The 12,314-nt window shown below is 41.7% G+C and overlaps 1 protein-coding gene across 34 annotated transcripts in view; it reads right to left on the bottom strand.

Annotated features, from left to right (window-relative positions):
• Nucleotides 1-12,314, bottom strand: part of MAGI1 (membrane associated guanylate kinase, WW and PDZ domain containing 1) — a 602,787-nt gene that overhangs the window by 19,005 nt on the left and 571,468 nt on the right. For 25 of the 34 annotated variants that reach the window (XM_004581596.2, XM_058679198.1, XM_058679199.1 and 22 more), the window contains 4 exons: nt 8,905-8,988; nt 5,529-5,620; nt 3,881-4,073; nt 1,618-1,911 (listed from right to left, as the gene is read on the bottom strand). In XM_004581596.2, coding sequence (XP_004581653.2) covers nt 1,618-1,911; nt 3,881-4,073; nt 5,529-5,620; nt 8,905-8,988 — 663 coding nt within the window. The remainder of the gene's footprint in view (nt 1-1,617; nt 1,912-3,880; nt 4,074-5,528; nt 5,621-8,904; nt 8,989-12,314) is intronic. The other 9 variants (XM_058679212.1, XM_004581598.2, XM_058679204.1 and 6 more) reach the window with 1 other exon arrangement.

Genomic DNA, 12,314 nt, shown 5'->3' with positions numbered 1-12,314 from the left:
TGCCCAGATTAAAGCATTTTAAAAAGAAAGCAAGTGTCTAATGGAATTCAACAGGTAGATGCAGTGGAAAGCCTCCATACTCAAGTTCGAGGTCTTGATTCAGTGTAGCTCATCGGCAAGCACAACTGGCATGGCAATGATAGCAAACAGTAGGTACAAGGCAAGCTCTGCAAAGCTCAGAAGTTTCATGCAAGTATTAGGGAAAGTTTAATGTATTTGTTTTAAGAGCCAAAGGAAAATAATCAAAGAGCAAATTGTGAGTGAAAACATTCCACATTCATTACATAACACACAGCTTGACACTTGACACAGTTGGCATTCCTTTTTAGAAGGTAACGCTGAGAACTCTGAAGTAACCGGGAACATCACAGGGCTCAGGGGATCAATCAAATGCTAGATCTGAAGAGGTAAACTGGTGATCTCTTCTCCCTTGCCTGCCTTTTCTGCTTTTTAAGTAAGCAGAAGACTCTCCAAACTTCATTTAAAAAAAAAATCCAAAAAATTCACCAAAACAAAACAAACCCACAAAACCCCTTGTTGCCCTGGATATCAGCTCCCCATCCATGACATGCTGTGATGGCTTTATTAACGGAGCTCACAGAAGCACTGTTAGTAAGGGGTATCTGTTATCGCAGCCACACATGCATAAACCTGGCTCAGTCATTGTCCCTCACCAAACTAAAACTTAAGGACAAGATAGCTTTTGCAGGAAGCCACGTACCTTGCTTGCAAAAATGGACATGAAGTGAGTTCGATGGGTCAGAATTCTAAAGGGATAAGTGATTTAGGCTAATAATCATCAGACTTCACATGGGGACAGAAGTGTGGCCAAGGTCAAAGCTTATATGCCCTTACCCTTCTCCCACCAGATTTCATACTAATGAATGAATGACTTTGGGAGATGGCAAATGAGTTTCTACCTAATTGGAAAGGTAGATCATTGTTGGAGCGTACGTCCATTCCATGCTAATGGAGAATATATTCACAGGTGACCAGCTGCTGGAATTTTCTGGGTTCTTATGTGTCTTTCCTCATGCAACCAGCAAAGCTTGTACCTTTGTACCAGGTAGCACCACTTCGCCAAACCTGGCTGAAGTCCCCAACATCCAGATGAGATGAGAAAAGTAAGCCACCCTGCTCAGGTTTTAACCAGATTCTTAATCAAGTAAAAATACTATTAAAAATCAGATAGCAGAACACTTTATGCAGTAGTCTTCCTCCTTCCACTTATATTTTCTTCCTAGACATTTTTACAAGCATCTGTATTTTCTAAGGCCATTGCTCTTCCTACTGAGACCCTTTCAAAAGTCCTCTTCCAGGGAAACCTCTGGTCTTCATCAACAAGCGCTGGCTATGCAAATTTTATGCAAATCTCATGAATGCTTGGGGCTGTGGGTTGCAACTTTTCAGGAAGGTAGCTGAAATGGTTAAAAACAAATGTTCAATCCTCAGAGGGCAAAAAGTTACCAAATTCCATTCCCAATTAAGATATTAATGGCTCAAAGTGAAATGCAGTAGAGCATCTGTACTAATGAGATTTTGGCCTTCTCTGCCTTGAGAGAGAGAGAACATACCCAGGCGTGGTAAGAAACCCTGGGGGAAATCAGGAGCACTCACCGAAGGTCGTGCCTGCTTCCGGCCGGCTCACCGAGGACACGATGACGAAGCCAAAGCCCTCGTTCTCACCGCGCCTGATCTCCACGTCGTAGGGCTGCACCACGGTGCTCACCACGCCGCTGCCCCCGCCCCCGCCGCTGCCAATACCACTGGTGCTGCCGCTGCCAGAGCTCACGGTGTTGAGGGAGTTCTGGCTGCCCTGTGGGGTGCGCTTCTCCTCTGTCAGTGAGGCCTGCTGGTTACTACTGTGATGAGATGAGGCTGGCGAGGGCATCTCGTTTTCTGCTTTGGGGACTGCCGTAGAGAGATACACATGTCAACCACCTGGCTTCCGCAACGGAAGGAAGGTGGCAGCTGTCCTCACAGAACTGGGGTGCAAGGCACTGTCAGCAGGTGCTGTTGACATATACTGATCCCGTGGTACCCAGGAATCACAAGGAAACACCCAAATGACTCCCAAATTGTGTTGTCACTGACAGCAACCTGTGTTATTAACATCCACACCTAGACTCCATTCTGCAGCAAAATCAGCTCTCTGAAATTTTTGCCACATGGCACAAAGGAAAATGCATACCAACAGTAGGTGTGGGCCACACCAGTGCCAACCACCATATGGTCTTCTGGGGTGCAACCACACCTGTACCTTTCTGTTGCCAGCACCTCCAGGCTCCTTGCTACCTTTTTTTTTTTCCCATTAAGTCAGAATCTACAAGCTGCCCCAGTCCATGGTTCACCTTGTGTGGGATCTGTGACAATACCCATGAGAGTATACACAGTATTTCCCCCTAGCTTCCAGATGTCAACATCTACTCCTGCATGTAGAACAGGCTATCTCAGCCTCCTTCCAAATGCAGTCTCTGTGTTGAATATATTGCTTTCTCAGGTGCCAGGATAAATCAAGCTAAAGAGCCAAGACATTAGATGGGACCAACTGTGCCAAAATAAAATGTGTGTTGTGTCTAGGTTTGGGATAAAGTTATCACTATTCCCCAAAGCTTCTGCTTTCATAGATTTGTTAAAATTTAATGATCAATTCTTTTAAATTTTTATGCATGCACTTAGTTTTATTTAAAAGGCAGACAAACAGGGAGAGATCTTCCAGCTGTTAGTTCATGCCACAGATGCTTACAGTGTGTGGAGTGAGCCTGGCAGATGCCAGGAGCACAGAATTCAATCTGGGTCCCATACAAGGGTGGCAGGCACCAAAGCATTTGAACTATCACCTGCAGCCTCCCAAAATGTATATTAGGAGGAAGCTGGAATGTCAAGTAAAGCTTAGACTGAAACCAGGGACTTATTATGGGATGTAAGTGTTCCAAGCAATGTCTTATGTTCCAAACATCTGTCTCAGCTTTTTTAATTGTATGAAACCATCAGTAAGTTTTTAATTGTGTAAAACCATTTCAGCCAAGCTTAAGAGTCCCATTCAGTGATGTATTTGTGCAATCGCCTAACCTTTATCAGCATCCACCTCCAGGACTCTGTCCGTTCTCTATGAATTGACTACTATAATGCCTCAAAGAAACGGAATTATACTGCACTTGTCCCTTAGTGAGTAGCTGATTTTATATCAGATATCACTTCTTTCAAGATTTAACATGTCTTCTACAGAGCTGAAAACCCAAAGTAACTAAGACTTTAAAAATAAATACAAAATTACTCCAAAACTCACACTGCCTTGTTATTTTGAGTTGAGGAAGTAAAATTATTTTCAACTTGTCACACAAACCAATCATATCCAATTGCTATTGGCCACACACAGTACAATGGTGAGGTCACAGATGACCTCAAGGGACAGGCTGATATGTACTGCTTTCCATGACCACAATCTTCTTTTACAGGGAGAAAAATATTACTTTAAAAAAGAGGGCGAACAACAGAGCATTGCTAACTTTTGATCATGTTATTTTACAGTACAAACTTACATTTTATTCTCTTAATTGCAAACTACAACTTGCCTGGCATTCATCATGATCTCTTTCATTGAATAGTCATAAAGAAAGAGGGTGCCTATGCTCTATTGGCAAAGAGTGGGAACTAGGTGACATACATTCCACCAGCCTTTTGCTAGGAACCTTTGCTGAACAGATGCAAATGGCACATGGAAAATGGAATAATAGTTGTTTCGCTGGGTTTGAGAGCAGCAGATGAGCTGCACATTCTGAGCTCAATCACATTGGCAAACATTTGCCATGATGGACACTTGAGGCCACAGACACAAAACCAACATTGTGCTCCGGGAAGGGTTGAACAAAAAACATACCGGCAAACACCACTTTGCGCCTCACTGTGAGATTGACGTGGCCTTGCTTGGCAGCCTGTTGCATAAGCTGGACCACGAGCTGGTGTGATTTTCCAATGACTGGTGTTCCATCCACACAGATCAACTCATCTCCAGACCTCAGGCGGCCATCAGTATCAGCAGCCCCCAGTGGTACAATGTGCCCAATATAAATCTGTGGAGTAATCAGATGATGGATGAAACGTTGCCTCTTGGTTACTCTTACGTTGATGATCTTCACATTCCCCCAAACAATTCCATTTATGCATTCATGTTGGCATACATGCAAAAAACACATATAGGGCACCCACTATATTCAAGTTACAGTGGCAAAAGTAATTGTTTTTGGATGGGTGCCTATGGTCTCCTTAGGAAGCACTCTTTCTCATTCCCCTCTGCCAAAATAAATCACTTAACACTGTTCATTTGTAAAACATTCTTATCTGTCTAGCAACTCTTCTTTCATAAATTTCTGCTGCAAATAATATTAATATTACTTTTGTCCAGCACTGGATCTAGGAAAAATATATAGATCATAAAAAAACCTGGGAATAGGTTTTAATTTTCCCACACCAAAATTAAACTTAGGTTTCAATTCCATTTTCCAGAAGCTTTTTAAAGTGTCCTCCTAAGTACTGCCCAATGGATGAAGCAAATTCTAAGTTGACATCTTATTTCTGTAGGCTTTCGGCATCCAAAAGCAGCGTAGATTTTATATTTTGTGTCTTATTGCTATAACTGACAGTTACTAAACCTGGGCTACAGCCGCTGTGGCTGCCTTGCCTTTTTAGTAAATGATGCTGCTGCTACAGGTGATTTTCTTACAGTCTTGACAGTTCAGAAAGAAGTTTCCTGTAGCAGTGACTACACACATGAACTCTGGAAATAGATGCTTCTCCATTTACTAGTTCTGTGATCTTCATCTTCTGGTTTGGATAAACATGGTGATTAATTATGGAAAAGGGAAGAGAATCCATGTGTGTAGTAAAAGCCGTTAATACGGTTCCTAGTACATAGTAAGTTCTCAAGCAGTACTAGCTGCTGCTATCAAGAGAGAACCAAATTTGTTATTTTTCAAAAAAAGACCCGTGGTGGTCCTGGAGTACATTTAATTTAAAGCTGAGAGAACTGAGTCCAGGGAGGTTGGAAGGACCCCCAACCCTTGCTTGGGGGGCTCTTTCCTTTTGTAACAACACGGGCCTGGCTTTCCCCACTTTTTCACAATGTCTTGTGGAGCATCCTGTGCAGTAGCTACTCCACACTCGGAGGCCACTACCTACTGGTAGATGGAACAGAATGGACCACAGGCATCAGGCCATTGTTTTATGAGTGGCACCTGCTGCTATTTTCCTTTGTGTTTTCCTTCTCCTCAGTGGCAGTCTCCAAACCCTGTCTTTGCACTTCTCACAAATATTAATACACACTGTTAAAAAAAAGAATCGATTTATTTCCTCCTCAAGACTGAAAGAATGCCACACAAGTCAGTGCAAAAACCCACACCGCTCAAGATGAAAGACAGACTCAGTGTTGCATCTAGCTGGGGCCATGTCTTCATCATCTGTCACTGCTGCCAGTTGGCTGTGAAGTCTCAGAAAACAGCCCGGGACAGAGAAGCAGACAAAAGACTCACAGGTTCCCCGGGTTCATTTCCACCCAGAATCCGAAATCCAAATCCGGTTTCTTTTCTCCAGAGGAAGATGTCCTGTTCCTGGTAATCTGGAACTGTAGAGTGGGGAGAGGGAAGAGAGATCATGCTACAGATAGAAGGAAACACATCCCTAGCACAGACACAATTACACAACAAGATGGATGGGGCTCGGGCAGATGAAGGCTTCCTGTCACAGGTACAGAAGTAAAACAACTTGGACAGTTGAAATGTGGGAAGACAACAGGTAAAATAAAACCAGGAGGGAGTCTCACTGAATGCTTCAATGTTTGGATGCCCTGTTGGACAATTCCTCATCCTGCTCATGCAATTATCCAGAACTAAGCCAAAAGTCAGCAGGAACTACCTTCCTCAGGACTGTCGGAAGGGGAATTAAGTAAATTAGAATCATTATGTGTCCAGCACCACAAAGTGGGTGTCCACATCCAAAAATAAAAACTCACGCTGAGTTGGGGTCCTCTGAAGAATCAACAGGCTCTAAGTCACCTGATGTCTTAGCAACCAGAGGATGGAAGCAAACAGCTTGAGTTAAATTGAATTTTCTTAAAATAATTAAGGCCAGCAATACTAATAAAGCCATTTGTTAAACTGTTTGTCCAAAAAAATTTTCCTCTGAAATACTCTAAAAATTTCAGCTACCAAGTTTACAATGAATTCAATATGATTAGTAAAAAAAAAAATAGCTAGACATGCACATCCATGGCCAATACTGATAATAAAAAGTAGTCACTGACAAATGACATTTTTTTACTCTATGTTATTTAGAAGCTGCAAGTACTGATTTATTATACAGTAACTTTATTTTATTTTTCACACTCACTAACGGTCCAGGACTTGAGACTTAATATATTTTGCTTTAAGAAAAAATTCATTTTTATTGGAAAGGCAGATCTACAGAGAGGAGATAAAGACAGAAAGATCTTCCACCTGCTGATTCACTCCCTAACTGGCTGCAATGGCCAGAGCTGAGTCAATCTGAAGCCAGAAGCTGGGAGTTTCTTCTAAGTCTCCCAGGTGGGTCCCAAGGCTTTGGGCCATCCAGACTGCTTTCCCAGACCACGAGCAGGGAGCTGCATGGGAAGTGGAGCAGTTGGGACTTGAACTGGTACCCATATGGAATCTTGGCATGTGCAAGAATTGAGCCATGGTGCTGGGCACCATAGCTTGCTTTTTAAAGACATAAGTGGTGCCAGTGTCATGGCACAGTGGATTTGGAGGCTATTTGTAATGCCAGCATTCCACATGAATGCCAGCTACAGTCCCAGGTGCTTCACTCCTGATCTAGGATCCTGGTAATGTGACTGGGAAAGCAGCAGCAGGTGGTCCAACTGCTTGGGTTCCGGCCATCCTCAGGGGAGACCAAGATGGAGTTCCAGGCTTCTGGCTTCAGCCTGGTCTAGCCCTGCCATGCAGGCCATTTGCAGACTGAACCAGAAGATGGAAGATCTCTGTCTCTTAAAAACAGAGGTAATTTCCAGAAGGAAATGTTTAGTGCATAAGAAATTGTTGTATATCCTAGAATGTTCCTTTACTAAGCTAATAAAAGGGTTATTTCTGATTAAACCCTTTTAAATATTTTAATGCATACATAGGATGTTTTATGAACTATAAACTGACCAAACTTTTCTTTAAAGAGAACAGATAAAAATGCATTGCAGTTACATTAGATTGAGTTGCAACCTAAAGAAGATTTTCAAATATTATCTGGATTACTTTTTTATTTCTTTCATTGATTGCATATTGGGTTATGTAGGCCTAAGCATTTACTTCTTTCCTTCTCCACTTTTGCAACAATAGAACAAGGTGGTAGCGGATCAGATTTCAGCTTTGTGAGAGCCATCCCTTTTTAGTGACTCACCCACAGCTTAAAATGAAGCATGAATGAAGACGCCAAAAGAAACTAAATGCCCAGGTAAATACAAGTGAGATGAGTTGGAGTTTAATATTTTTGCCTGAGCTATCTTAATGCCACAGCTTTAAACAGGTGCTTTTGAACCATTTTTTTTTCCAACTGTAATTGCTGAAGCTAAGCTGCAAAAGGCCATGGGACACGCAGCACAGAGCCCTCACAGGATTCCCAGAACCACAATGTCAGAGTAATATTTTCTTGAGCACACTTAGATAACAATATTTTCTTTCTGAGTAAAGAGTATTTGCCTCATTGAAAGAATAAATTAAACCAAGTGTCTCCATTCCTGGTTCACTTCAGCTGGTGGATTATTACCCAGATTCACAGTGGTGCCTTCCAGCCCACTCTGGGTTCCGGGCAGGTGAGTGCCCTGGCTTGGGCAGCAAAAGAGCCTCTGCAAAGACTTCCAACCAGACCCATCCTTCTCAGCGTTCTTTAATGCAAGAACATCTGCCTATTCCACAAGGACACCAAAGGCAGCAAAGTTTCTGCTTTCTGTTGCTTATTTAGGTAGAAGCTGTCATAGTATGAGAGGTTGTGGCCACAAAACCTAGGCTTAACAGAGTTGAGCCCACAGGAAAGCAGGCACTTACTCCCTTTGGGGAATTAATGAGGAATGGAGAATTTATTCCAAGAGTTTTCCATTGAAAGGGCCCACACCCCATGACACTATGCATATTCAAGACACCAAGCATGAGTCAGGAAACACAAGCATGGGGACACAAACATGTCACAAAGAAAGTCTTTTAGAACTTTAGTGATGAGATGATTTTACTCTGGCACCTGCTAAATGCCATTTGCTCAAATCTACCGTTTTGGTGATAAGTCTGGAGTCATACATATTTGGGATTATAAAATTTCTGATACATCTTCATGGAGGCACTGATGTTTCTAAATCACTAAAATTATTTGCTCTCCTCTTCCCTTCAGGCAGACCTTATCAAAAATAAGATTATTCTGATAACAACAATACTTTTCTTCTAGTGAGGTTAATTCAAGCAAAAAAAAATCTCCTATATTTTTCTTCATTGCTAAGTCCTTGTACAGGACATCATTTCATTGGTTAGTGTTTGGGTAATAACTCAACACAAGCAGTTAAAAGACTTCCTTTGATAACTAGAAACAAATGGAATCACCGAGTTTTCAGAGAAATCTCCTGGTGTCTCCATTAACACAAACACATAACACATCTGAGACTCAGCAAAAGCATGCAAAACTCTTCATCTGGTCATTGGCTTACACTGGCTTAACAAGCGTGTCCATCAGACTGCTTTCTTGTACAGTGTTTTGTTTTTCACTCCTCCTTTTGTCAGTTTCTGGTCCTTCCCAACACCCCCCTCCCCCCTCAAAAACAAAAAAACAAGAAAACAATGGACACACTGAACTGGATGAATGGTGATGGAGAAATTAAAATTTTCAGCAGATCCTTACTCTGACATTCTCCAAAACTCGTGGAATTGATTTCTCTCTCTCTTTCACCTTTGCTCAATCCCGATGCAGGCGAAGGTGACATAGCTGGAATATTAATTTCACAATTTTGCAAAGCTTAATGTATGTTATTCTCTTAGTTTATTTTAATTCAGTTTTGATTAATAAGGACTATGCAGTTCAACGTTCACAGTAGAAGTCCTGGCTGTTATGCAGTATAAACAATAATGGTTTAACTCTGCTTTTTTTCCCCTTTTTTCCGTGGCGCTCTACTTGTCAGAAAGCTAGTATTTATAACAGTATTACCAAGAGCTTCCTCCAACTCCTATTACCATCTTAGATGCTTCACATTTAATTATGCCTGAAAATACACATTCTGAAATGACCTTTTCTTGGTCATGTCATGAATCACACAAGGTTTGAAAAAAAAAAAAATCTTAGTATGCTTGTGCCACTGCTATACTATGGCATTTATTTAAAAGATTATCAAGTTCCCAGTCATATTTATTCTTGTGCTAATAAGTGTTGGGTCAATTTCAGGCAGTTCCAACCAGGACAGTCTTATATGTAGAGATGCATTTCATTGAGTGTACCCAAGGTTTGAACAAACACAGAAAAATAAGCTGCTACAAAATGGCTGTAAACAGGAAAAGTGCACACAGGCTTTTAACACTCTCTGTGATAAATGAGCACACTCATCAACTCTAAACTTGGAAGCTGGGCTCCCCAAAGTAGGCAGGCTGAAGATGGTGGTGAATATGCCAGTTATGCTCATTTTTTTTCTCTATCTAAGCTATGCTGTCAACAGTTAAAACTTCAACTAAGAGCTTGGCAATTTCTTTTGTCATCAACACTTTTGGATACAAGTTGATTTTCCCAAGCACTGACTAAAAAGATTACACCGATGTCCTTTTTAAAATATGGACATAATTGGTGTATGAGTCAGCGCAAAGATAAAGACAACACAGGTTTTAAAGGTCTTCAATGCATGTCTTTGTTTTTCATGAAACTGTGAAATCCTTCATAGGGATTCATGGATACATCTGCACCTTAGAATGATTCCCTCTGACCCTGTTTTGTTGTAGATGATCGTATTGAGATTCTGGTATTTTGCAAAAATATTTAGACCACGGGAAGAAATGTGGTCAGAGATTTATTAGTCTCCACTCTGCCCTTTACACTGAAATGAAGTGCAAGAACATACTATTCACAACAAAAAAAGGAACAGAAAGGGCTAAGATGCTGTTGTTGACTTCAATATTCCTGCTTCTATTTTGCCCAACTCACTTGAAAGGGAGGGAACCCAGGGTGACATCCATCAGTGTTATGCATTTTTTTTTCTGTCAAAAGACAAGATACAGACAAATGGCAGACACTGATGTGTGATAAAGCAATACCCTGACTCAAAGATGAGATGGGTCCAAGTTCTTTCGTGGTTGCTGTGAAAAGCAGAAAATCTGTGACAGATATTGAGTCATCACTGCTGGGGGAAGAATCTTCCCAATATGATTCTGCTTTTGCAGTGAGGAAGAAATTCTGTAAATTTAACATCACTTGGGCTGCTGCCGTCACTCAGTTACAGAGCTTCCAATCACACAGGCGCTGACTCATTTCTCCTGCTACACCTTGTTTCTTAATTGCTAAAGAAAGTGAAGGAACACAACTGATACCATTCCAAATACTTTGGTCTGGCTATCATTTATGTTACTTCAATGCTTACAGCCAAAATCACTATTTAAGTAGAAAATTTTTAAGGATTTATTTTATTTTTTTTATCAGAAAGACAGGCCAGATTTACAGAGAAAAGGAAAAACAGAGAAAGATCTGTCTATTAGTTCATTTCCCAACTGGCTGCAATGGCCAGAGCTGATCTGAAGCCAGGAGCCAATCCAGAGCCAGGAACTTCTTCCTGGTCTCCCATGTAGGTGCAGTGCCCCAAGGGTTTAGGCTATCTGCTACTGCTTTCCCAGGCCACAAGCAGGGAGCTGTATGGGAAGTGGAGCAGCCAGGACAGGAACCAGCACCTATATGAGATCCCAGTATGTAAAAGGTGACGATTCAGCCACTGAACCATTGTGCTGGGATTATTATTACTATTATTATTACTATTACTACTACTACTACTACTACTATTATTATTCTTTGGATTAAATACCCAATTTGGAGAAAATTTTGCTTTCACCATGGTGACAATAGCTTTTAAGCCAGAGCTACCTCTGGCAGAGTTGATAGTACTGTCCCGTCAATGCATGATGTTGGTACCCACACATGGGAATATGATTTATTTTATTAAAAAGTGATTTCATACATAGAAAACTCGATCATAAATGTGAGCCGTATTTAGAAAAGCAGGAGGCAGGTCAATAAAGCAATAGCTCAATACCCACTGAAGTTGGACCATTGATTGGAGGAACTGTAAGAGAAGGGAAAGTAAAAACATTCCCCTTTGGAAAACATTTCTTCAGTGAAACTGGTACAATGCATGAGGAGACAGTGAGGGTAGATTTCACGTTCTTAACTTAGCTTCTATTACATAGGAAAGATATTTCAAATATAACTTCATTACCTTTGGCCTAGCCTCCAGGGTATTTGAGGGGTATGTTCCTAGTCCAAGGACTGCAAAAAATCCCAGTTCAAATTAGCTGGCTCTGAGGGCCAGTGTTGTGTTATAGCATGTAAGGATGATGCCTGTAGTACCAGCATTCCACAGAGATGCAGGCTTATGCCCTAGCTGTACCACTTCTGAACCAGCATCCTGCTAATGGCCTGTGAAAAACAGTAGAAGATGGCTTAAGTACTTGGGACCCTGCCGTCCACATAGGAGACCAATGGTTTCCATTTGGCCCAACCCTGGCTGTTGTGGCCATCTGGGGAATGAATAACTAGATGGAAGTTCTCTTCCTCTTTCAAATAAATTTTTAAAAATCTTTAAAAAACATTCACTGGCTTTTGACAAAACCAACTTAGTCCTAACTATGTCTTTTACTACACACATCCTGTTATAGTAAGAAGGCAATATGACATTTTCCCCACAAGGGGAAAAGGATGGGTGGGGCCTAAGAATGTCTAACATCTGATTGCCAGCAAGACCCCAGGCTCGTCTCAAGGTCCTGAACCACGGTTCCATGTGGCGTGGCCAACTTTCCTTCCCTCACAGGGATGCTGGCCTCACTCCCTACTTCGGAATTCAGCCAGCCAATAAGATGCGGCCCAGCGAAGGCTGAGAGGAGACCCTCCCACACCTCTGTACATGGCTCTAGGAAGCTGCTGCAGCTCACCGGTGATTCCCAGGTGCAGCTCAGAGTAGAAAGGGTGGGCATCATGATTCTCTTTCTCTCTCTTTCTTTTCTCTCTCTCTCTTTCTTTTTTTCCTCTGGTATTTTCACATACCCTGAGTCCCCCCTCTTGACTCA

Source organism: Ochotona princeps, chromosome 21 (assembly GCF_030435755.1).
Source record: "Ochotona princeps isolate mOchPri1 chromosome 21, mOchPri1.hap1, whole genome shotgun sequence".
Taxonomy (NCBI): Eukaryota; Metazoa; Chordata; class Mammalia; order Lagomorpha; family Ochotonidae; genus Ochotona; species Ochotona princeps.
Note: the sequence above shows the minus strand (reverse complement) of the source record. Positions and strands in the feature narration are given on the sequence as shown.